The 26,686-nt window shown below is 55.1% G+C and overlaps 1 protein-coding gene across 3 annotated transcripts in view; it reads left to right on the forward strand.

Annotated features, from left to right (window-relative positions):
- Window positions 1-26,686, forward strand: part of MYT1L (myelin transcription factor 1 like) — a 136,459-nt gene that overhangs the window by 89,935 nt on the left and 19,838 nt on the right. For all 3 annotated transcript variants that reach the window (XM_065891462.1, XM_065891463.1, XM_065891464.1), the window contains exons 15-17: window positions 10,912-10,974; window positions 17,746-17,829; window positions 19,146-19,367. In XM_065891462.1, the coding sequence (XP_065747534.1) occupies window positions 10,912-10,974; window positions 17,746-17,829; window positions 19,146-19,367 (369 nt within the window). The remainder of the gene's footprint in view (window positions 1-10,911; window positions 10,975-17,745; window positions 17,830-19,145; window positions 19,368-26,686) is intronic.

Genomic DNA, 26,686 nt, shown 5'->3' on the forward strand with positions numbered 1-26,686 from the left:
GAGCCACAGCTGAACGGTCCCCTGGCTGCTGAGACCCGCTGAGACCAGGAAGGGCATTTGGGACAGGCCCCTCGAGCCCACACGCCCGCACACCGAAGCATCCACACCAGCGCTGGGACGCTCAGCACCTAGTCTGCTAATCAGAAACCTGAGTAGGACAGCAACGCTGCACGGATCGGCCGCCGAGGTCCAGGCTGGGAGGGAGGAACCAGACGCCCCTTCACCACGTCCACCCGAGCCACGGACGCGGAGCCCAAGCAAGAGACAGGAACACGGAGGACAGCACCCTGCTTCCGCGTGCTGAGGGCACCCAGGGGCAGAGGAGGGGGCAGCTCTCGGGAGGGGTGGCCTGGAAGACCCCTGGCAGGACGAGGTGACGCCCGGGAGGACTGAAGGGTCCAGACCTGGGCGTGTGCGAGGGAGCGCAGGCTCCCACGGAGGGTGAGACTGGCTCGAGCAGACAGAGGAGATGGTGTGGGGGAGTGGGTGGAGACGGGCAGCCCGGGGCAGGGGTTCCAGGAGACCCGCACCTGCGTCCTCCTGCCAGGGGCTTGGAGAAGACCTCCCCTGAGTGTGCAATCACCTGGAGAGAGGCTGGCCCCCGGAAACCCCTGCAGAGGGGTCCTGGTCTCCCTGGGGGGTGGACACTCGCAGCCCCTCTGGGCCGTCCCAGGCCGTGGAGGAAACCTGGGACCTCGGCCCTGGGGCCTTCAGGACGGTCGCGGGCAGGCCCAGCCTAGCCCGCCCAGGGGGTCCCTCTGCTCCCCGTGGCCACTCCGGCCCCCAGGAGCACCTGTGCTTACAGCAGCCCCCTGAGAAAGCTCTTCTTGCAAGTTCGGAGCCAGAGGTCCATCCTCCTCAAGAAAGCCTCTTGGGTTTTCTAGTGCAGGACTGTTTTCCTAGAGTCTTCTCCAAGCTAGATGTTTCCAAGTGCTCGTCCTTTTTCCCAGGTGACCCGGCTCGAGGCCTCATGACCTCGTCACCTTCAGAACACTTGGAGGACCTTCCCTCCAGGAGGCTGTGCAGTGCCAGCGTCTTCGGGACGCAGGGGTCCATGGCTGGGCCCACAGCCTGGCCTCGGGGGAGGCGGCCCATCAGGGTGGCGGGTCACGGGGCGGCCGCGTCTCACTCACGCCATCGGCTCACCTCGGTCCGCTTCTCACTCGGTCCTTCTCGGCATCTCTCTCTCCCTTCACTCCGGCTGCTTCTCCCTACTTGCCCTCAGACACCTTTTCCAGCAGGTGCCTGGTGCGGATGCCTGCTCATGGGCTCAGTGGCCCTAAGGAAGCAGAGGCTCCCCTCCACGCTCCCCGCCCCCCCCCCCCCGCGAACAGTGCGCCGCGCCCAGACGTGCGGAGGTCAGAGAGAGGACAGTGTCCGCCCGGCCCCCCGGGCCCCCTACCTGACCACCCACGGCAGCCCTGGGCTGGACACAGGCGTGTCCGGGATCCCGGGCCGTTCGTACCCTGCATAGCATCTCCCCACCTCCGCCCTCCTCTCTCTTCCTCTGTCTGCCCGTCCTCACCGTGTCAGGCCTCTCCTTCTGGACTTTCCCAGGAACATTCTGACTTATTCTGGGCTCTTTCTCAGAGGGACGAACCTTCCCGATTCCAGACCTGCACACGGGGTCACCACGTCAGGACCACACGGGTTGTCGGTGTTCTGAGGCCCCTTCTGCTCTCTTGTCCCTCCTCATAATCGGAGGGAAATCAGGACAATCGGTGACTTTTAGATCCCACTTGTGACTGTGCCCTTGATACGGAAATCACAGAAATGTGCTTCCACTCTCCACTTTGCCCCGTTTATGAGACACTGAGAGGTCCATGTGGGTCAGTGAACTGCAGACAGGGGAACAAGTGAACTCCTGTGTCTTTACAGTCAAATGAACTTCCCCCCAGATAAGCACTAGACCATACGATACAGTTGTAGGCTAGGAATTATTGATACAAACAGGACATTCAAAAAGAGTCTATTTGAGTAAACAAGCACCATATGAGGAGAGATTTCTGTTCTAATCTCAGCTGTGTCCCTCTTCGCGTGACCTTAAACATATAATGCACCTGCTTGGATTTGTCTTCTTACCTTTAGAGCAAGGATATCTGATGAATCTATTTCTAAAAACTTTTGCGAAACTAAGCGTCTATTAAATCATTTAAAATTTGACCAAAAATAAGATGTGAGACAGGGGAAAAGGCAGATTCCACAGAGGAAGGGAGGACATGCCAGAGAGACCAAGAGAGGAGAAAATAAACTGAAAAGGGTTTAAAACCAGATAGCTGTAAGCAAGAAGACAGGGCAGGAGGCGAGGCTCACGGACAGAAAGAGAGAAAACATAAAACGTGAGAAATTACGGAGAATCCCGGGATTACTCAGGTAGCAGACGGAGCATGGAATCTTTTTAAATTTTTCCTGCTTAGAATAAAAAGACTTTCTCTATGAGATGAGATAGAGGCTTCAAAAAGTAAAAGATCTATAACCATGACAAACATAAAAAAGTGAGAACACAAAAAGTAGGCACAAGATTGCAGTTTCAAAGGACCACGTGGCCAGTCCCCGTGGCTTCGTGGCCCTGGAATCTGTCCTTTCTTCTGCCCCGCACGACCTGCCTCCCAAATGCTTACTGCCATCCATAGCTTAGGAAACGGGCCTGCTTTTAAATTATATCAGCCTCCGTCCTCCAATACCTTGAGAGGAGTTCTAAACCGTCTGTGGACAGGGAAGTGAGCTGACGGAGGCCACAGAGTCGCCATGGCTCTGACCGTCCGGAAGTAACAGCCACGTGGCCCCGTGGCACGCTCCCACTGAAGTCTGTGTCCACCTGGCCAGCGACGCTGGGCCCCACACTTGGCCTTGGCATCCTGAGCCGCCCCTCCTGTCCCCGTGGCCTCGGGCAGTGGGGCGTGGCCTGTGCATGAAGCCTGGAGCCTCCCCGGGTGCAGTGGCCATCCGTCTCCGTCTCAGGTGCCATCCCATTGGTTCGTGGTGTTGAGAAGATTATCCTGGACGAGCCAGCAGCTCCCCCTGACCCCATCCTGGTCGGTGGGCTTCACCACCGGCCGCTCACCAGTCCAGGGTCGACTTCTTACCACTAAAGACCAGTTGGATATGGTCACCGACTTTCTCGCCCGAGAGGTGGGGGACGTGGGTGCGGACGCTGTGAGGGCAGCGGAGGGGACCCTCACACATCCCCATGCCGCTCTGGGGCCAGAAGGAGCCCCTGCCCCGAGGGCACACGAGTCTCTAAACGCCCGGTTTCCACCCCATGTAAATGGTGTGACTGCCCTAGCGCTCAGTGTAACCGAGGAAGGTGAGTAACCCCTGGCGGCCCAGCCCGCACCCGGCCCCCCCAGGCCCCTGCATGCCCGACGCGAAGCCCCAGCCGCGGCACAGTCACGGCGAGCGCGGCGGCCCCGAGGTGCGTGGACGGCTGGCGGGGTGGAGCGGCGGTTTCTCCAACAGTCACCTTTTGTATGTTCTTTTTTGCATGGGTCCTCCGCGTCCAATTCCAATTCTGAGCGCGGCTGCCCCAGCTCTGGTCTAGCCGCTCCCCTGCTGCTGGACGTGCATGCGCTCCGGCAGCAGTGCCCCATGGACACATCCCGTTATTGAGAGGGACGTCAGCATTGCTAGGTACGTTGGCCGCCCTGGACAGGAGCCTGTCCCTGGATGTACCTGGGACGCCGGGCAGCGGGCAGCGAGTGGTTCAGTGTGGTGCCCAGGGGTCCGAGTTAGCTCCCGCCCCGACAGGGAGGCATGAGCCACACCGGTGCATGAACGGAAAGTGCAGAACTGCATGCAGCATGGACAACAGAACTGGCGTCGCAGCTCCCGCCCCGCTGCCCAAACAGGCAAACCTGCACCTCGAGCGTCCCCCGGAAATGGACCCGGGAGAGGGCCAGGCCCAGCCCCCGCTCTGGCCGGGGCCAGCACCCCAGAGCCCTTACGGTCCAGCTTTGACAGCCAGGGCCTGGGCGGCATCCACCTCCAAGGGCACCCTGGGGGCCTGAGTGGGGGGATGGGCAGAAGAGGGCACTCACGGCTCTCGTTAGAGGTGACCCAAGGCTGAGGGCAGGCGTGTGAGCCTCTAAGTCAGAACTTAAACCTACTAGTAAACACCGTTTATCAGCGGCTTGTATGGTAAGCGTATCACCCAAACGGTCTTTGCAGAACGGAGCCTGTGCTCCGGTGGGTGCAGGCAGCGGGCATCGTGGCTCTGGTGAAACCCCTGCACCCACCAAGCCACCACCCATGCCCACCCCACGGCTCCGTGGGCATTCTAGCAGCCCTGGGTCTCGTATAACCACAACTTTGAACTTCATCTGCAGGAGGACGCTCCGTTCTCTTAGTAACCTGAGGCCCAACCCATTCCAAAATGATATCTGAATCACCAAAATGAAATTTAAAAAAAATTATTCAGGGCACTTTTATAATTCTTTTTCATTTATTTGTTTGTATTTGAGTGTTGCTTAAAAAGAAAAGTGCTTGGAACCCAAAGAAAAAGGTGGTTTTGGTTTACATGTCCTATTGAAATCAAGGCTTTCACCCAAAGTCTACTAATGTCAGAACTTGAAATGTGTAGAAATTCAAAATCCTGGGAGGTGGCAAGCATCCCGGGTAAAGGCCCTCACATGACTCTTGGGAACAGGAGAAACTTTGGGTTGCATCTTGGGGAGGAAGGTGGGAGGCCAGTCTGCAGAAGCCTCCCCCAGACCTCTCCCAAGGGCCGGGGAGGGAGGGGCACCCGCCAGCCCCCTCTGCAGGCGAGCGGTGGCCGTGCAGGTGGCATAACACCGGCCAGGACCCCTGCCCCCTCCAAGCCCCCATCCCAGAAAGCCGCAGTGGCGTCATGGGTTCGTGCCCACGCCCTCAGTGCGTGTCTTCGGTGCTCCTGTGTCACCTGCTGCTTTTAACGGGAGGTGGGAAAAGGGACCGGGTGAAACATGGGCCCTGGGGGGGTGGGGACAGCGGGAGGCTCCCAGTGAGATGTGCCCGGCAGGGGTCAGAGGGGGAGAAAGGTCAAAATTTGCATACTCAATACCGAATTCCAAAAAAAGAGAAGCTTACTGGATGTTGTACAACCTGAAAAGTGATTTAGGAGATCTTGGCTTTCCTCAGAGTTTCTGGTAATATACCTAGGAAATTGGACAGAAGTGATGTATATTGCTTTTAAGTGACCCGGTTCCCTTCTGCTTGGAGAGAAAATCGCAGAGGGGCAGCGTTAGAATCAGTATATATCCGTTTTCTATTTTAAAATACCTTTATTTTGCAATCCTCTGCATTTCTTTACTGTTTCCCATTTATATGACAAAAAATTCAAAATAAAGATATAAATTTTTAGAACCACATCTCTTTAAGCCAAAACAATGTTTTTGAATTGAACTTTTTATATAAACGGGGCAAGTCTTTTACGTAGGTGACCTGAATCATATTACAAATATATTTTCCTGCTCTAGACGAGGCCTAATCTTACATTTTCATGGTTTCTTTTAAAATTGAGAGTATTTTGTGTTTTATTTAACAAGTTCTCCTGTTAGAGTGGTCATGAAAGAAAGGGACAGAAAAGGCCATTAAAGAAGCACACCATGAAATTCTTCAAAGAACTCCCAGAATCTCAGTTTCACCTTTTAAATTATTATCCCACATGTTCAGTGAGCATTGTTCTGTCTGTTTCAGCTACTACACTCAGAATCGGGGCACATTTGCCGGCCGACCTCGTAGGGTGGGTTCAAACGGTCGAGGTGAGCCCCAGGGACAGTTCAAACCTGCGGCGGTGCTTTCAGCCTTTATTTGTAAGATTTTTAAAAATATGCAATTGACTTTATCAAGATGAAAGACGATGAGTCTCCGCAAAACATTTTTCCCTGCAAACCGGCTCTGGGGGACACCGGCCGCCCTTGCCCCATCCTGCCGGTGTAGCAGGTGCTGGGGCAGGCGGGACTACACCGGACCACAACCATTCCCAGGCCCGAACACCCTCAGGGGTCCTGCTGCGTGGCCGGCGAGGCTGGCCTCCAGGTGGATGGAGAGAGACTGCCCGGCTCTGGGTCCTTGCCCACGTCATGTCCGGCAGCCCTGATCGCTGAGAACAAACGGACGTGCATCTGAGGCTGCCCTGGACGCCTTCCTGGGGAGTCCGCTGCCTCCCTGTCGACAGGCCGATGTGACAGCCCACCTGTCTCAGCCCAGGACAGGCAGCAGCAAGGGCACAGTGTATGCATCGTTTAAGGAGAGGCCCTCCTCTTGCAAAGAAAAAGCTGTACTTTAAATGCATTAATACAACTACTTATCAAATCCTCACTTCATTTCAAAAGAGAGAGAGGATGATGGAACGTGATAATTAGGTGATCACACGACTTCAGTCAGTAGATTGAACTGTTTCCATTTCTGCTAGCCTGTGTCAGGGTCGTGGTTTTGTAAACAGGAGAAAAATCACAAGAAGGGGTTATCTGTCTTACAGAAGGACGAATCAGAGGCACAGGGGAGAAGCTGGTCTGTGGCCACATTTTGTGATGTGCACTTGTGCAAATCAGAGGATCTCCACGATACGTACCGTAATGCACAGATAGTCAGTTCTCCTTTGATGACACGTCTCAGACCCCCGTGGAGGTGTGAGCCGCATTGATTCTCTTGGGGGTAGGTGGTTAAGTGAGTCATGAGCACAAAGGGCCTCCGGGATGTTTGGGCTCCGAGATGTTTCTGGCGTCCTAGACCTACAAAAGCCACAGAAATCTAGTCCGTTCCTACTGAGAAGGGCTAGTTCCAGGAGATCAGAAATCCAGAAGTTTGTGAGTGGTCCTGATTTCTTTTTTGTAGATTTTTGCCTGGATTCTGCAAAAATGGCTTAAAGCATTTTATTATGATTTTTCCATCGATATTCTTAAATGTCTATACAAGACCATTTTTTCCAGCCAGATAGTAACATGAACTACCCCCAAATTACTTTCTCTCGACATTGCTTAAATTCCAAGGCAAATGCAAGATCACAGACAAGGCAAAGGATCACCAATATTTTTGTCTGGAATTTACAGAGATTCTAAGACTATGTATTCATCATTCCCTGTCTCAGAGTGTTTTTACCAATACTACCTTTGGAGTGGAGAGGAAAAAATGAAGAAGCAAGGGTTTTATTTATCACAACTTTACATCTCTAACCATAGGAACTTAAAATAGACCCGGTGCGAGTATCGGTGACAACTGGCAGGGAGCAGGGTGGACCATCAGCTTGGGTGGCCTCCCCGAGGCGCCAGGCGCCGAGCGCCAAGCACAGCGCCTGCCTTGTCGGGAGTTTCCATGGAAACCCAGTCGGTCTCTGCTGCCATTTCTATCCCAAGCTGTGCAGCTTGTGCTGCTCTGACTTTACCCACGCGGGTCTGCGTGAGCCACAGGGGCCTCCCTCACGGAGAAGACGTGCTCCTGGATGGAGAGGTGCCCTTAGATGGGGAGGTGCCCTTAGACGGGGAGGTGCCCTGAGACGAGGAGGTGCTCTTAGATGGGGAGGTGCCCTTAGATGGGGAGGTGCCCTTAGATGGGGAGGTGCTCTTAGACGAGGAGGTGCCCTTAGATGGGGAGGTGCCCTTAGATGGGGAGATGCTCTTAGACGGGGAGGTGCCCTTAGATGGGGAGGTGCCCTTAGATGGGGAGGTGCTCCTGGATGGGGAGGTGCCCTTAGATGGGGAGGTGCCCTTAGACGGGGAGGTGCCCTGAGACGAGGAGGTGCTCTTAGATGGGGAGGTGCCCTTAGATGGGGAGGTGCCCTTAGATGGGGAGGTACTCTTAGACGAGGAGGTGCCCTTAGATGGGGAGGTGCTCTTAGATGGGGAGGTGCCCTTAGACGAGGAGGTGCCCTTAGATGGGGAGCTGCCCTTAGATGAGGAGGTGCCCTTAGATGGGGAGGTGCCCTTAGATGAGGAGGTGCCCTTAGATGGGGAGGTGCCCTTAGATGGGGAGGTGCTCTTAGACGAGGAGGTGCCCTTAGATGGGGAGCTGCCCTTAGATGAGGAGGTGCCCTTAGATGGGGAGGTGCCCTTAGATGGGGAGGTGCTCTTAGATGAGAAGGTGCTCTTAGATGAGGGGGTGCGAATCGAATTTCTGCACATCGATTCTACAGCAGCCTGTTACCAAGCGTCCTGGAGCAAAGACCCCTTTTGATGCATGAATTGTCACATCCACCGACTTCAGAAAGCTGTGTATTTTTGAATGATGAGATTTATTAAAGCGAGGAAATTTGTATGTACATCTCAGAGTTTCCAAAAGCCTTAAAGTCTTGAACAGGAACATGAAAATGAGCGCCATAGAGCTGGCAGAAGAAAGAATATTTGAGGGCCCATCCAGGGCTGCCTCGTGTGCTCCAGGAGCACCACCTAAAGAGGAAAAGGCCGACTTAACACCCTCGAGAAACCAGAGCTGGCTCTTTCAGGGGTGGGTGCCATGAGCGTGTGTTCACAGCCTGCACGGAGCCCTGTGGTCCTGAAGCTCCAGGGCACAACAGGCTCCCAACAAGCAAAGACAAGCTCCCTCCTCCGTCCTCTTCCCCCCCCCCGCTGAGGGGAGTGACCTTGGAGGTTTAATTTCCCCACATTCTCGCAGCCAGCAAGTGGCAGGCCAGGGATTGGACCCCAGCGGCTGAGCTTGAAACCCTGAAAATAATAACAAACCTTTCAAGAAAGCCAGGCCTCTTTCTGGGAATGTTTATTCTTTCCTGACACTGTGAAAGGTCTGAAAATGAGCCAGTAACATTTTCTTTGTTTTCATGGTGACAAAGGACAGTTTACATGCCTCTTTTTTATCAGATGATGCATTTGTAAATGACTTAAACACACAAAAACTACTCCAAAATCCTTTTCTCTTTTTTTATATTTAGTAAATTCTCGTTTTCATTTGCATGATTTTGATTAAAATGCCTTCTTAAATTTGAACAGAATGTGTCAACCTCCTCCTGCCTCTATCAAAAAAAAGACATTAAAAAATTTCTACTCATGTTTAAATGAAAAAATTTTAAATAAATTTGCACTAGGCGCTTAAATTAGGAAGACTTTAAGGATTTTTTTCTTTTGACCAAAAAGCAAGGCCACATGTATATTATTGGCTGGTAGGAAACATTACTGTTTCTTGATACATTTTCAAAACAGAAATGTGCATGCAGATTAGCTTCTCTTAGAATGATTTTTACTGCTTTCAAAACCTCCTCCCTCTGGGGTTGGGGGTGTCTCCACATGGGGTGCCATTTGGGAAATCAGTTAGATTCAGTCATTTAGGTCATTATTGACGGAATAGTCTTGAGGTCAAACTTTCAGTTCATGAACAGCTGTTACTTTAATGACAGGCCAACAATCTGATTCAGGGTATTGTTTTGATGGAAGGACAGCGTTAAACTCCTTCTGCCCCAAACTCCTATTTTTAAACCCTGATTCCACTTAGACACATGGACGATTTCTCAACCCCTTTTCCCTCAGTGCCTTTTTTATTCTCCCACAGCAGTCTATAAACCTTAAGCCTTTTGCTGAGTATCAACAGTGCACCTGAGATCTGTAATCACGTTCCTTTTCTCAGGACTAAATGAGAATTGTCAGTTTCTAAATACCAACAATGGATTGCGCATCTAACTGTAAACTGGGACATCCACACCCTTGAACTCAGCCCAGCTGCGTGGATGCCCACCACACTCCCTGACACTCTCACTGGTTTTGAGAAAGTCTGTCTGTAAGCAAGTAATCTGCTGGCCTTAACCCGACATCCAGTATCCAGGGTGGCTTCCTGAGTGGAAAGCAAATTGAAATCTCTTAGAAGCATGTACCTTTATGAACCATTTTTAATTCGTGATTTTTGTCCCTGCCGGGAATTCAGATGCTCATGGAGTGGGGGGTGGGGGGAGCACAGGGCATGATCTGAGGGTTACTACTGGGTGGTAATATTGTTACTAAATCATCTCATCCTTGTCTCTTGAGAGTTAAAATTTAGTGAAAGGAAAAACATTTTTTTCTTCATTTTTGTCCTTAACTCTTACATTCCTGGTGGGTGCAGACGCAGCTGATGTAGGTTGAAGTGAAAGTGTCTTTGTAGGACTGCTTATTCCTGAGATGGCGTATTTGAGAAGTTCCACGGAGGGCAATGACCACAAAGCCCTCTTTAAAAACATCCCCTCCCATTAGCACAGTGGCAATGTGGTAGTTAAGAGACTGCACGGAGTTTCCTGGAAAGGTCTAAACACAGGCAGCAGAGCTGCCCAAACTAATCTCAGCGTCTCAGCTGACTTGGCTTGTGGACCGAGACAGATCTGTGCCCTACTCACGTCAGTCAAAAGTAAGAAGGGTTTTAAGGTAAATCAAAGCTACCTGAGCGCCCGATGACGGTCTGAAAGACAGCTAGTCTAACTCCCAGGGCTGGTACAGGAGGCTGCCCGCACCAGCCTCTGGGGCCAACCAGGGGCAGGGCTGGGAGGGGCCCCTGTGACGGGCCTGTTGCAACGCCACTGTTTTGAGTTTAGACGGGGACCGGTCTTGGGCCGCCGTGTGCGCCTTTTCATGACCAGTCACGCATCGTGTTCGGAGGGTGCAGCAACGGGTCCTGCTGTGACTGGTTCCACTGGACTTGAAGTAATGATGGAAGGGGTGGGAAGATGGGGTGGACACCTGGGGACCAAGGTGCCGCACGGCTGTGGAGGAGGGGCAGCTGCCGCCCCGAGATCGCTGGTCCCTGGACGGCACCGCTGTGCGCGGAGGAAAGAAGGGGTCCGAGCCACACCTGGTGGTGGACGAGGATGGGGACGCCCCACGAGCCTGGCGGGGACCCTCCAGCTCCATCTCACCTCCTCACCCAGGGAGGCTCAGCATTAAAGAGACTTTGGAACTGTATAAGTAAGAAAGTGACTTGTTCAGGGATTTGATGCCTTTCCATGTGCCTTTGTAATTGCAGGTGCCCCACCCCTGGCTGCGACGGCTCCGGGCACATCACCGGCAACTACGCTTCCCATCGGAGGTATGCATGGCTCGCTCCCGCAAACACCCCCTCCATGCGCGGGACCCCTAACGGGGGCTCGGGTTGCCTCCACTGGTGAATTAAGGGTCTAGAGACCCTCGCCCACAAAACGGGGCTGTCCCCAGGGGCCTCACTTAGAACACCAGCTCTCGGGACCATGGCTCCCCTCTGACGTCCCCCTCATGGTGCCACTGGCTCCATCTGCAAGAAACGTTTCTCAAGTCACCCAAGAGCACGTCTTTCTCAATCAAAAAGGGACGAGAAAAAGAGCCAGGATGTTATAAGATGCCAGAGAACAGCCATTGAGAGACAAGCGTGCTAATCCCACTGAGAGTGGATCTCTTAAATATTGAGATTTGAGCCCCAAAGCTGTACGGTTATTATAAGCAGGGATCAGCAGAGCTGAACACACAGAAAGGCTTGACCTTACAAATCCCAGGCCCCGCCGGTCCCAAAGAGCAGGGAGCGTCTCAGTACAGCGTGGAGAGTCAGTCGTCTGAGGCAGCAAGAGGCCCACGGTCGCTGAAGAGTTTACAAACGTGTGTCTTACACCAGGCCCTATGTTAGAAGTGGGTTGAGAGAGCCCGTTGGTACAACACCTGCGCAAAGGTGGGTCTAGACCCCGTGCGCAGGAGCGAGAATTCCTTGTCGTGTTCAGTCAGGATCAACAAGCCAAGGTCAGGACAAGAGCCTTTCTGAACGGAGACCCTCGTAACTCGAAGTCTCCGATGCAGGAAGGGGTGCTGCATTCTAACAAATAAACAAACCATGTTACAACGTAGCTGTCGCCTTGCCGCCCTCTAAAATCAGATTATAAAGTGGGCAGTCGGAATGTGGATGAGCCCTTCAGCTTTAAATGCTTCCCCAACAAAAACAGCAACAAAAATGAAGAGAAAAGAGAAAGGAGGGGGAGGAGAGAGGGAGGGAGGGAGTCAGGACAGTTGGTGTGGGTCACCCCACAGCCCGTGCACCGTCCACAAGCAGAGTGGATTGTGTGCGTCACGGGGGGTCCACACCGTGTGGCTGCCCGAGTGACCAGATCCCGGCGTTCAGAGCAGGGGGCGCTCCCGGGCTGGCTGGCTCAGCGTGGCTTAGAGACGGAGCTGGCAGGGTGGGCTGTTTCCTCCTTAAGGCCACAGGCTTCTGTGTTCACTTTCCAGCCGTTTGGGAGCATCGTTTCTACGGCTCGGGTCTGGGAAGAGTAGGAATTATGATGACCAACAAGGAGAACTGAATTCCTCAATTTATGGGTGGATTCTTCACACTGACTTGATAAAAACACCTCATTCTCTAGACCAGGGCTGTCCACCTGGGCAATGTGGGCACTCGGGAGGAGATCGTTCTTTGCTCTAGGGGCCGTCCCATGCGTTGGAGGATGTTGGGGAGCATCCCTGGCTCCACCCACTAGATGCCAGTGGCACCGCCATCCCCATTCCTGACAGCTAGGTGTCTGCAGACATGTCCGAGTGTTCCCAGGGCCACTGCCACGCACCACAGGGTCGAGAGGAGCCTTGCCGGGTTGTCTTGCTGGTTTTACCCGGCGGCCCAGAGCCAGCCGCTGTATTGTGAGTGTAGAACAAGGGTGATGTATTGTGTGTAGAACAAGGGTGAATACATTCCAAAAGGGATTCCCAGCGTAGGATCAGCGGTTTAGAGAAAACGAAATAAAATAAAATAAAGCGCTAGTTAAGTTTCTAAGTCAAGCGCACTCTGTGCTACTCTTTATTTTGATTTATCTCAGAATTTACCTCAGTCCTCACAAGGCCAGAATTCCCAGCACTGAATAACGCCTGCAAACTAAAAGTGAACATTTACTGGTCATTTCATATCCAAATGTCTATTTTACTGCTTCTTTCTGGTTTGACATCATGTAAATTTACTCCTAATGTGAACATGTGCATATGCATTTAACGTATATTTTAGAATGGTGGGTACGTGCGTATCGCGTAAACTTGTGAATGAAACGTAAGTTAGGCTATACTCTGTGCCTGGACTAAACAGCACCAGGAGTGCTCTGTACATTTGGAAAGTAAATTTGATCTGGCTTTCAGCACATTTCAGTGCTACATACAGCCCTACAGGGGGCGGCCTATTAAAAGTAGAGCACGTTTCGCAGTATCGTTTATCCGAGAATGCCTTCCACGCGTAGGAGTTAGAGTGGGCCTGAGCTGTTGGCTGAGCAGAAGTGGGGCTAGGGTAACAGTCCTGTGGACGCTGCGGAAAGACGGAAGCAGCCCCCCAGGCCCGACGACCCTGGAAGGTCGTAAGTACGCATAGAAACACGCCTTTCGGGGTTACTCTTACTTGATCCATTCCCAGGAACATGAGGTGATGTTACCTACATGCAAACCACAGGGAAACGCCTCTCAGGGACCGATTCCTCAGCCTTCCGCTAAATTGTGCCAGGTTGCCAGGCAGCCACAGACACCTCAGAGATATGCAGACTCGGTTCCAGGCCACTCGCTGCAGTACAGCGAAGGCCACAGTAAAGCGGGTCACACACGTCTTTGGTTTCCCACCACATACAAAAGTTATGTTGACACTACCCTGTAGTCTATTAAGTGCACATAGCATTATGTCTAAAATGACGTAATCGCCTTAGTTTTTAAAATGCTGTACTGCTAAAAAAATGCTAGCTATCATCTGAGCCTTCAGCAAGCTGTAGTCTTTTTGTAATAGTAACATCAAAGACCATTGATCACAGGTCACCATAACAGATATGACAGTAATAGAAAAGCTTGAAAAGTGCGAGAACCATTGAAATGTGACACAGAGACACAAAGCGAGCAAGTGCTGTTGGAAAAGCGGAGCCAAAAGAACTCGCTTGACTTGGAGAGGCCACAACTCTCAGCTGGTGAAAAATGCAAGGTCTGCGAAACGCAACGAAAAGGGGTGTGCACGCCCGTCCTCGGGCTCCAGGGGGAAGAGCAGTCACAGCACGAGGACCCTCGGGTGCCCCTGAGCAGCTGTGGCCGGGACTCCCCCACCCCCGGCCCCCAGGCCGAATGCACACATGCAGACGCTGTCTACATTACAGGAGGTCACTCCTCCCTGCTGTAGCTGCCACCAAGGACTGTGTGTCCCAGGCACTGTCCCGGGAACTAGGAAAGTCTACTCGGCCCCGCCAGCCTCAGAGCCACCCTGAGCAGCAGGTAATTTCATTTCTCTCTGCACTGGAGGAAACAGGCTCTGAGCAATTATGTGTCGGAGACAGAACTCAGCCTAGTGGCCACCGCCAGTGTCACACATCTGGTCGTGGATGGACCTCTGCACCTGGGACGGCCTGCGAAGTTCACACAGGGAAAGGAGGGTCACCCCCGACCCCAGGTGGGGTCTGCTTTGCCTTGCTCTTGTTTGGGTTGTAATGGTGATGTGTTTTCTGTCTCAACGTCACCTCTGAAGCTTTTTTTTTTTTTTTTTTTGCGGTACACGGGCCTCTCACCGTCGCAGCCTCTCCCCCTGCGGAGCACAGGCTCCGGACGCGCAGGCTCAGTGGCCATGGCTCACGGGCCCAGCCGCTCCGCGGCACGTGGGATCTTCCCGGACCGGGGCACGAACCCATGTCCCCTGCATCGGCAGGCGGACTCTCAACCACTGCGCCACCAGGGAAGCCCTCCTCTGAAGCTTTTTTAAGTCCATTTTAATCAATATTGTTGACCATCTCTGATGTTCTATCAAAAAATCCCCATCATCAGAAGCTTTGTCTGTCCTGAGCGGAGAAACCTCACTGAGCATCGCACACGGAGGGGTTCAGGCTGTGGCTTGGTCTTCTTGTCTTCAGACCACGATAGAGAAATCCATTGCTTCAGCTCTCTCCCTCAAAGGTCCTATTCCCAGGCCTCTTTTCTCTTCTCCTGACCCTTCTCCAGGCTGGCTTGTCTCTGCAGCTTCCAGACAGGCTGGCACAGCAACCTCTCGGCCAGGTCGTCCCCGTGGCCTCCCCAGGCCTCCTCGGACGCCATCCTCCCACCTGCCAATAGCAGCAGGCCCCACGGCCTGGAGCAGGTGCTCCGAGGCAGAGGTGGCGCCCAGGCGTTTCACAAACGGTGATGCGGCACGAATCTGACTCCCCCGGGACCCCTCCCCATCTCGTAGAGCAGTGGCACCCCTCGGGCTCCAGAATGTTCTCTGACAGCGAAAGACAAGCTGTACTGAGCACTCACTACATGCCGAGAACGTGTGCGTGGATAATCTCACTCCCCGAGCGTGGCTCTTCTCCTAAGGGCATGTGAGGGGCCAGCGCACGGGACCCACGCTCAGAGGTGACAGTGACCCCAGACCGGCCTGCGAGAGCTGGCTGTGGACTCCCTCACCTAGACAAGGATGCCGGGATTCCAGGCCAGCCCGTGTCAGAGCCAGGGTTTCCTCGGAGTCAGGGTCGGGTCCAGACTAAGTTCCCTGCTGCGCTATCTGTTCTGTTTTGGTTCTGTTCCAGTTTATTTTCACCCCCAGCCCCATGTCGGTGAGGACGCAGAGCCTCACCTCTCTCCCAAGTTCAGAGTGAAGGAGGTGGGGGCAGGACAGAGCCAGGCTCCCTGGCCAGCGTCCTGGCCTGTGGCTTCCCTTCACCACTAAGGTCCCCGTGTGGGGACGGGCAGGAAAGACGGGCTCCCAGGCAGGATCCGCGAGTCCCACCCACCCCTCCTCGTCATTCACTGATTAACTCACGACAAACATCTAACTATGACCTGCTCTGCGCAAGGCATTGGCCTGGGAATCAGAGGAAGAAGGGAGAATAAACACACAGGGAACTGACACTCGTGTGGACGAGCGAATGGACAGTCGCCAGGATGGAGGGAGAAACACCACGGGGACTGGGGGCTGTGAGAGCCCCAGGGCTGCTGTCAGGATGGCAGGTGGGCAGAGAAGACTTCCTGGAGGAAGACCGTCCAGGCTGAGGCCAAGCAGACGGGGAGGGATGTGAGGCCCGAGGATGGCTTGGCCGGAACCGAGACATGCCGGAAGCCTCCAAGAGGACCGCGTGGGGCAGGGACAGCAGGGCTGGCGGCGCCCAAACCAGGAGCCTTGGGTGCTGCGTGCAGGGGTGTGGGTCCACCCTGAGGTGAGTCGGTAGCGGGCAGAGGCTAAGCAGACCACAGGCGCGTGCGAGCCCTGCGGCTCTGACACCCCATCCTACAGGCAGGGGTGACATCGACTCGGAAGGCATTCAGGACGGAAGAGCCACAGGACTCGTGGGAGAGAAAACCCGGGAACGGCCACGGGTGACCCGGCCTCTGGCCCCTGACAGGAGCAGACGGGAGTGGTGTGGGCTCGGCCGGGGAGGACGGTGAGTTTTCCGGCAGCAGCAGCAGCGAAGGTGTCCCAGTCCCCGCGGGCAGCACGGTTTGCAGAGGGGCAGCTGGGAGTCATCGCCGCCTGGTACCTGGAGACCAAGGAGCCGTGGCAGCGTGAGGACAGAGGAGGGCCTGGCGGGGGGACCGGCTCATCACGGGCAGAGCAAGCCAAGCGGACCACGGAGTTTCCAGATCGCAGAGCGGCAGAGCCGAGGCCGGACGCGGGCCCCAGCAGGGCGGCAGGAGCCGCAGCCGGTCCTGCAGTGTGAAGGCGGCGTCCCGGTTCCCGCGGGTCACCGTGACCCACCAGGATAAGAGCAGTTCTCACAGAAGACCCTGGGGGGGGGGGCAGAGGTGTGAAAACACAGCCCCCACTTTCTAAATTTTTATCCCAAAAAGGAGGAGAGAGATGGAGGGAGCGGGAGAGAGTGAATCAAGGTGCACGCACCCTGTCTCTTTTGCTGTCCTGTAGAGGGTGACAGGTGAAGCGGCGTAGGGAGGGAGGCCGCGTGCCAGGGGAGTTGGAGCGCTTGAAAATGGGGACACGAGGGGCGGGGGGCTCCGGAGCTGCAACTTTACAGAGAGGAGCCAGGCGCCTGCACAAACGTGGAACAGAACCAAGGAGACGGCTGTGATGGGGTGACGGGGTGATGGGGGTGCCCCCCAAGACAGCCGGGCCCTTGCCTGAGGGCCAGCGTGCTCAGACAGAAGCCAGACCCGGCAGAAAAGCATGTACTGAGGTCAGGACGATCCAGTGGACGGCACATCCCGCCCTGGCTCAGCCCTGGGGCCTCTGCCTCCACACTTCCCCGGGGGCTCCAGAAACGGTCCAGTGCCTGCTTCTCCAGTTCTCTGCAAAAATTCCTGCTTATTCTATATAATCTCACATCTAATAGCCTAATAGCCTACAGTTAGCTGTTGTTGAACAGAAAAAACCTCATATATAGACATCCCAGCTAGCAAAGTTCCTTTAGACAACGTGAGCCTCTATTTCCAAAATTCCAAAATGAAATAGAATAAGCTTGGTCAACTTGCACTGCATCTTCCGCAGATGCCATGGGAAGCCAGCCGTATCCAGGTAAGTGGGGACGGATGCCCAGGACACGCGCCCTCCCAAGACGAAGGGCTCTGGAATCCGGCCACAGGAACGCCACCAAAAAGGAATGGGGAGGCGTGTGTTTCTTCTTCCCTGTGGCCCCTTCTGTGCAGAAAGCTCATCCCCCTCTGGCAAGTCAGCCCGGCCTCTCCTGGTGACTCCTGACACCAGCTTCTCCCACCCAGGCTCTGGGCGCCCTCGCGGGGGCCTGACAGCGTCTGAAGGCCTAGGGGGAGCACAGAGGAGCTGCCCCCAGGATATCGTTTTCATGCCAAGAAGCACCAACTGCTGGAGGAAACTGCGTCAAAGCCCCATCGACAGTGAAAGGGGCTTGCGGGGTGAACAGCTTAGGCGCTTCCTAAAGTCGCGCTTCTTCCTTAGCCTTTCAGGTTGCCCGAGAGCCAAGAAGAGCGGCATCAGGATAGCACAGAGCAAAGAGGACAAGGAAGACCAGGAGCCCATCAGGTGTGTGGGCCGGGGAGCGGGTCAGGGGCCTGGGGGGCGGGGTCAGGGGGCTGGGGGCGGGGGCGGGGGAAGCTGGGGGCCGGGGTCGGGTCAGTGGAAGCTGGGGGCTGGCGGGGAGGCCAGGCTTGGAGAGGTCGGTCAAGTGTAAGGTCACAGCATTGAAACCAGACCATGCACACCTGCTAACTGACCAAAAACATCCTCTAAATGACAGGTGAGGTGATAACCAAACATCCATCCATCCGATGCTCTGAGTAACCTAAGTATAAGAAAGTTCCCTCTACCTTGGATGGGAAAAGCAGTGTAATTTACTGGGAAAGGCAGGTCCATGAGAGTGTAGGAAGTTATTAACTATAACAGCTAAAGAGAACACTTGGCTGACTTCCAGCTTAGGAAGAGGTCGCTTAGCTGCCTGTACTCTGCTTCTCGCTAAGGCGGGATGGAGAGCACGGTGGGTAGAAGGCTAGCCCCCTCCCCCTCCCCACAGGCATTTGCCCCGAACCGCTGCCCGGTGAGCCTGGGTCTCAAAAGTCTGTGAGATAAACCTGTTGCTATCTCCCTGAAATTTTAATCTCATTCATTCAGTGTCTTTAGAGAAAAGTTTTGATTAAAATTAAAATGTGTTTGCGGTTTGGCTGTGAGTCCTCAGCCCTTTGCCATAACCTGCACTAGAGAAGTTTCAGAAGCACGATTGAATTACCCTGTTGCTGAACCTTAGCTCCAACCAATGATTTTCCTGTTTATTTAAAAAAAAAAAAAGTGCTCCTGGGTTACCTCGTGCCAAAGCTATGCCCGGAAACTTAACTAAATACCACCTCTGCTGCTCAAAAATCTATCTCGCTGGAAGGGTATCCTGTGATCTCAGAAAACATAGCCAAACAAATGAATATTCTCTAGCTCCTGAGAAGAACACAGGTTTATACGACAATCTTTTAAAAATAATCCTGCAGTTTCCCATTGACTTTGCACATCTCCACCATAAAAGCTGTGACTCGCCTCTCGAACAGATGCCCGCATCTCACTTGCTCCAACAAACTGGTTCTTCCTTTTCACGCACGGCATCTGCATCCCTCACTAAGCCTGGACTTTCTGGCGTTCCAGGTAAACCTTCTTCCCACCTGGCCCGGACCAGTTTCCAGGAGGGTGAACTACTTCACGGCTCCGCTAGGTGGTGTCTTTTCGGGACTTTTCTTTTTCTTTCCTTCTGCTGCAGTAGAGGATGCCGGTTTGTCTCTCGTGTCAGGTTAACTTGACCTTGCGGGGGGCCACCAGGCGTAGGGTGGCGAGACAGCCAAGCCTGCCCCTCTGTCCCCCAGGTGCCCCGTGCCCGGATGCGATGGCCAGGGCCACATCACCGGCAAGTACGCCTCCCACCGAAGTGCGTCCGGGTGCCCCTTGGCGGCCAAGAGGCAGAAGGACGGGTACCTCAATGGCTCCCAGTTCTCCTGGAAGTCCGTGAAGACGGAGGGCATGTCCTGCCCCACGCCGGGCTGTGACGGCTCCGGGCACGTCAGCGGCAGCTTCCTCACGCACCGCAGGTGAGTACCCCCGCCCAGGCTCTGCGCCGCGGGCGGCGCGGGGAGGCCGGGGGCGCCGCTTGGCCCGCGATGGTGCCACGCCCACCCCTCAGGCTGAGAGGGGAGACCCCGAGCACTATGGTACCAGCTCATGACATTCTGAGGCTCGGGAAAGGAAGAAACAAACAAATTTATTTTGAAAAGCACAGACTCGTCCTACCACGTCTGCATGTACGTAGAGGTTTCCAAATGTCTGATCAGGATCCGCAGAAAGAAACAGGCTGTCAATTTACACGCGCGCGCACACACACTCAGGAGTATCTGTGGAGTTACTTATTCGTTTTGGCTGAATATTGCAGGCAGGTCCCACTCGAGGAAAGTGGGTGACACCTGGTTACAAAGGCCTCATCAGATACATCAGGAAGCCTACAGAAGGGCCAATCATCACCATTGACTGTTATTGGCTTAATTGTGAAATATCTATATATGCGATTACGTTGCCTTAGAAGAAGAGGCTTGCTCTGTTGGGGCAAGTGGCTCCCTGTAGAAGTCAGGATGAATGACTGACGTGGACAAATCACAGGCGTGTCCCGGCTTCCCAGGATCCAGGTGGGGGGACACAGCATCACACATACGGCATAAAGCCACGGGGCTCCCTCGGCCTCGCCGACCACAAACCCCGTGCCCCTCGCCTCCGTCTGCAAAACTGCATGGAACATGCAATGAGCCAAACGGAATGACGCGTGGCGATGTGCCTTAACAGTTTTAGGAAGTGATTTTATTGTAAAAGAAATTCCTGCTCAGGTAGAGACTCAGACGGGACGAAGGGGCCTAAAGAGAGACGTGAGTGTCTTTCCCTGACTCTCCCCAAGGCGGGAAGTCCCCGCGTCCCCCTTCAGAAAGCGCCCTTGAGCAAAGAGGCACACAGCCCGGCTTAACGTGCCCAGGGGCACAGAGACCCCTGACCCCCATGGCACACCCGTTTCTTCTTTTTGATAGAACTAGATCACAGTGTTTCCTAGGCGTCTGCGTGGAACGAGGGCTGGCCCTTCACCAGAACAGCCCCGGGCCCAGCTGGTAGCAGGCGTGTCCTTGGCCGGCGAACGTCTCACTCCCGCTCAGAGCGGCCCCCTCCTTTCCAGAGGGAGGGCTCGGCCTGCGGCCCCCAGTCTCCACTCTAGACGGGATGTTACCCGGCAGGGAACTCCCTTCTGCTGACTTCTGTACATCCCTGTACCAGAGTGTCTTCAGGGTACCGTCCTAGAAGCAAAAACGCTAGTTCTTACATGTTGATAGGAAGTGCCAAAATGCCCTCCAAAAAACACCTACTTCCTAAGTTTTGGGCAATCAATAAATTTTTTAAAAATTTAAAAATCCTGCCCACATGACCTATGAATGAGGGTATACGTGGTTGGCTAATCTGACACAAATGAAGACAAGCTCCACTTCTCTGATTAAATGTAAGCACTCAGTTTCCAGAAACTACAGCAGAAGAGGGGGGCGTAGGCGTAACTGCTACCTGTGTGGCGTTTGCTCGTTTCCAAACCTTTGATAGGATAGTTGCCTTAGAGTCGGAAGAATAACCCTTTGTTCAGAGCCACCCAGCAGATCCTACTCGCCTTCCCAGGCTGGTTACTCAGCGCGTCCTCAAGGCTCGCAGGGAGGACGACTCGAGGGCCCCAGACTCCAAGTCGCTACCACCAGGCAGGACCCTCCTGGCTCACCCCTCCCCACATGCTGCTGGGCTCACCCCACACACCTGATCACCCTCCAGATTCACACCCAGGTGCCAGGACGGAGGTGATCTCGTAAAGACGCCCAGGCTCTCCCGGTTCCTGGCCTTCCCTGTTTCTTTTCCCCCAAGAGACACATCTCCCCAGGGCCTCTGGCCAGGAGGGGGGTGTTGATTCAAAGGTGCCTTTGCCTTGAGCAGATGGAGGGAATCTCTGGACAGGTCGAGTGAAGACAGGCACAGCCGGTGACTCCTGTGACTTGGGCAGAATCTCTCTCACCTAGAATTCCTCGTGACGCGCCCTGGGGTCTGCAGACAGCTCACCCAGAGCCCCAAGGAGGGTCCCGGGAGGAGCTCCCCGAGTCCAGGGAACAAGCAACCAGCCTGGTCTGCCCAGCCTGCGCTGGGAGCCGAGCCTCTGGTCCAGGGCACTGCGGCTCCACCGTGAGATGGAGCTGGAGGGTGGACCCTCAGAGCATCTCAGAAGCAGCTCCATGGGGGCCCTGCTTGTGGTGGGCAGAGCCGCGCAGAGACTTTGATCCTTTATTTCACTGTGAAGCTTAATCAGAACAGTCTGACCTGCTACCTGTCACCTCTGAGGAGGAAGGTTATGTAGATGCTGCGTGGAAAGGGTTGGGAACCCAGGGGTGTCAGGTGATAGGCGGGCGCCCTCCCTCCGGGTGTGAATCTGTCTGGCAGGGCGCGGGCGTGGGGTGGAGTGGTTGGAGAGACGATCAGGACCCTGAGAGAGCTGACCTGCATTTTTAAAATTGTGCTGTGAAGCACATAACATAAAATTTACCGTCTCACCCATTTCTACGTGTCCAGTTCAGGGGCCGTAAGCATAGTCTCACTGCTGCGCAGCCACTGCTACTGTTGCCTCTGGAGCCCTCCACCTTCCCAGGAAAACCCTGCCCCCGCTAGACACGCACTCCCAGCCCCCGCCCCGGCCCCTGGCACCCACTCTCCAGCGGATCTGACTCTCTGGTCCTCACCTAAGTGGAATCACATGGTGTCTGACCCGTGATCGCTTATCTCGCACAGCATAGCGTCCTGGGGTCCCTCTACATTGCAGCCTGTGTCAGAATCACCTGGCTTTTAAGGTGGAATCATGTCCTGTCGCACGTCAGCCTGCAGTTTTCAACTGTTGAATAAGTTTTCATTTATTTTATTGTGGAGATGAAACGTTGTTCCCTGGAGGTGTAAGAACTGAAATCCTGGGCAGGAACATGGCTTGGGCACAAACACAGGCTTGGTAGGGTTTCTATACGCCTCTTCCCCCGGAGGCCCGGGGCCCGTCGGCTGTCTGGTTCCCCAGACCTTTAAGGCCTCAGTGAGGAGGGGCCTCCCAGAAAGACATGGGTGGTACCCTGAGATGCAGGGCTCCTTGTACAACCCATGTGCCATGAAAGCAAAGCGGCTTTTAGAATCAGAAAAAGAGTAGAAGGAAACAGAAATTCCTGTTTTATTGCTCTTTTCCCTCCAAGTTGTGACCACCCAGCGAGATGATAAAGGATCACTTCCTAAGGTGCGTGGATGAAGGGGGAGCACCCGCCCTGGCTTCCGGGTCCCAGGAAGCCCACTCGCCCCGCTTTCCTCTTTGGGAGGTGACCACATGGATATTCTGGGAAAAGGACATTGACAGGTGACACGTGCCCTGAGCTCCCACAGTCCCTGTTGGCTGCAAAATCATTTCCACTCATTTCTTCCGTGTAAGGATGGGTGGGAGGACCTCCTCCCGGTACCTGTTTCCCGGGCAGAGCTGCTATAAAGGACGAGGGATTGGCTTACTCTATGGTCAGGATTGGCTGCGTCAAAAACGGCGGGTGGGATGGGAGACAACACCTGGGAGTAGCTTGTAGGGGCTCGGGAGCAAGGGAGGGTTTTCTAGGAGGGGTGAATCTGGATACGAGATTTACCGGAAGGAATGAAACCAACGGGTGAAAAGAATTAAAGGCACAGAGCGGTCACGGGGACTTGACGGGGCCAGATCTTGAGAGGCAGACCGAGCCACTGGGGTTTCATCAGAGGCACGATGAGGTGCCTGAAAGGGTACAGGGACTCGGGATTCCAGGATCAGGGTTAGAGGTGTCAGGAGCAAGGGCAGGAGAGAGGATGCTCTTCCAGGGTCTCAGCTGGCTCAGGGGGCAATGGCTCATCTGGCCGGGAAGACCCCCCAAGGCTGGGTGCAGGTGTCAGGACTGTGTGCACTATGGGGCCGGTGATGCAGGAGGGAGGCAGGCTGGAGGGAGGGGCTGGGCAGGAGGGAGGGCGTGGGCAGGGGGTCTACCTGTGGAACCGCTTCTCTGTGTGCGGGTGTGCTGGTCACACTGTGCTATCACCCCAATCTTACCACTTTATGTAGATTAGGAAGCTTCTCCAAAATTAAAGCCACAATTCTACCCCTAACAAATAAATAAATAATCTTAGAAGCAAGTCATCTCTCACTGAGCTTGACCAAAATATTTTTTTTAATTCCCTCCCAGCCCCCTAAACCTCTTCCCCCTGAGCCACATGACGTGGTTTATTTACCTTCAGTTCCTCTACGGTTCTTAGAAATGAGCAGAGGGGCTTTTTCAGGATGTTTATTGTGCTTGACGCTTTCCAAGAGAATTGTGATAAAAACGAGTCACCGTATTGTGTGCTTACTATGAGGGGTTTTTGCAACCAACCATCCTGTTTAAGGTAAATATGAGCTGGATAGGCTACCTGCCTTAACAGATACACCCAAACTGGCTCCAAAGAGTGGAAGTTTACCTCTTGCCCACATGACAGAACTGGATGAGGGAACAGGAGAAAAGGGCTCGGCCACCTTCAGCACATTCTCCAAGGGTGGTGGTCTTCATTCCACAGCCAGAGAGGGAAAGAACATGCAGGATCCACCCGGGAGATGTGGGAGCACGGATCACTTCCTTTACATCCCACAGGTGGAACCAGGTCCGTAGAATCACCTAGTACAATGGATGCTGGGAAATGTAGTCTACCTGGGATGCTGGGAAATGTAGGCTGCATGGGATGCTGGGGAACGTAGTCCTTGTGAGCCCAAGGAGAAGAGCGAGCCTTTAGGCACCTGCCTCTCTGTAATGCAGAGAAGCCATAGCTTTTACCAAAACCTACGTAAACAGGCAACCACAGCTCCCTGAGGTCTGCATAGTTCCCATTTTAGACATGAGAACACTACTGCCAGCAAGAAGAAAGCTGGATTCAGCCAAGGACTGTCTGGGGGCTTCATCCGTGGACCGTCTGTATCCCTGTCTGTCTGTGCATTTGCAAGACCAAACACGGGGCTGCCGCAGGGCAGGTACTGAAGAAACCAGGTCTCGTGGGCTGGAGCCCAGGGAGAGGGAGTGAAGAGGGCTGACCTCTCCGTTCCGCCCAGCCGTCCCGCCAGGAGGAAAGCCCACTGCCCTTGGCCTCTGAGGACGGGTCCATGTCTGCCCAGGAGCACGGAGGTGGGCCTTCTGTTCCCTCTCAGGCTGAGACCAGGGCCATGCTCGCCCAAGACACACGTGGGGATGGAGGACACTGAAGCAGCCCCAGAGTTCCTTACTCAAGACCCGCTGGTGGTAAATCCAGATTCCACAGCGTCGCAGCCCAGGAGCTGCGATCCGGCTGCAGACCAGCCCTGCCCCTGCTGCCTCCTGGGCTCTCGTTCAGCCCCCGGGGCTGTCACGCACCCCTTCCCGCCCCCTCTGAACCCCAACCGTCTGCCCCTGCTGCCTCCTGGCCGGAGGCGGGGGGACAGGAGGCATGGCCGGGCCTCCGGACCCACGGGTGGTCTTCTGTTCGACAGAAGCATATTGGAAACATCGTGTTTCACTCTGCGACGAGAGGAAACGTCTCCATTTTGGATTTCTCTGTGAGCTGCAGTAGGTGAGGAGGGTGGAGGGTCGAGGTGGCCCCTCCAGAGGAGTAGATGCTGTCGGGGGTGGAGAGCGTTTGCATGCGGAGCAGACCTCGTGCTGCTCTGGCGCGTTTGTGGGACTCGGTCAGCTGGGCCCCCATTTCACTCCTCAAGCCTGAGTTGTCCGACCAGGCTGCCCATCAGGAGGACAGAGGGACGCTGGGCAGCCCTGTTCTCTGCTTTGCTTCGGATGCGGGAAGAGGCTGGGCAGGTGGCAACCTGCACCCCGTGGCGGGCTACCCTCTGCTCTGCGCGGGGGTGGGCCCCCCAAGCGGAGGGGCGCAGTGAGGCCCCGCAGAGTGACTAGTCCTTTCCGTGGGGAGGCTCCCGGGGCTGCGGGCCTCCTGCCCTGATGGAGCCAGCGCCCCCAGAGGAGGGACGCAGGGTTCACGGGCGCCACGATGATGAGCCGCCGGCACCGAGAAACCACGGTCCTCACGGCCACGTGCCTCACTGCCCCCGTTTCACCCGCTTCCTTGGAGCTGCTCCTTGGACCACTGGCCTTACTGGTCCCACAACTGCATGGGAAAGCCTTCGGGGGATTTGAATCCACTGCCCTTAAAAGCCCAGCTTCCCGCCGGGTCCCTGGTCCAGGTGCCCCCCTGGGAAAGGCCCCACATCAGGCAGCTCGGCCCGTCCCCTGGGCACCACCCTGCGCCGACCACTGGCCCCGAAAGCAGCTCAGGCGTCCCGACTGTTTAATCTCCGCATTCCAGTATTTGACGAAAAGCACCAAGGAGGGGAGAGCTCAGATCCAACATCTGTTCCAAACCGTGAATCCCAAAGGGCCCATGAAAGTTAGGAGCTGGGGTCACAGCTGCCAGCGTCCTGGGCCTGAGACCACAGGCGGCCCTGGGGCAGGGGCTTTGCTGGGGAAGCACCACCTCGTTCGATGTTCTCAGACTCCTCCTCCCGGAGCGCATCTGCGTCCACCCACCTGTCTCTCCCGGGCCTGGGACACATCCGACAAAGACTGGACGAACACACCCAAGCATCCACCTCACCTGGATCTGGGCTCGCCGTGGCACACGCGCCCAGGCTGCTTCCCCCACAGATTTCTGGACATTTTCTCACCAGTTCTCTAGAGAACCACAAACGCAGGGGCTCAAAGCCACACCCTGCGGCTGCTCCGTCGGATTCTGCAGGGTGGAGTCCAGCCTGGCCTCCATGGGCCCCGGCTCGGGCCTCACCAGCTGGAACCAAAGTGTCTGCAGGTGTGTCCCCACCCAGCCCACAGCCCAGGGCCCACCCCAAAGCTCATCCGGGTCTTGGCAGAACTCAGCTCCTCGAGGCTCCAGGACCGAGGCCCCATCCTCCTGCTGGCTCTTGACCAGGGTGGCTGTCAGTGCTGGAGGCTCCCTCGGGTGCTGGCCACATGGCCCTCAATACGGCAGGGGGACAGGCCCCTCCAGCCGTCCAGGGCTGTTTATACATCATCGCCGGGCCACAGGAGGGGCCGCCCCATCACCTGATCATAGGAGGGGCCGCCCCATCACCAGCACCTCTATCTCCAGGATGGGGCTAACCTGGCCTGGGCACCTCGCAGGGACCCAAGTGCTGGTTTAGAACTCGGCCTCCCGTAGGCTTGCTGCTTTGGCCACAGTGCAGGGGTCTGTGGAGAAATAAATCTCTTAATACAGTCCTGCCCCAAGAAGCTTGGCCTGTCACAATTTTATAGGGAAAAGCAATGTACAAACAAAACAT

This window comes from Phocoena phocoena, chromosome 14, assembly GCF_963924675.1.
Source record: "Phocoena phocoena chromosome 14, mPhoPho1.1, whole genome shotgun sequence".
NCBI lineage: Eukaryota > Metazoa > Chordata > Mammalia > Artiodactyla > Phocoenidae > Phocoena > Phocoena phocoena.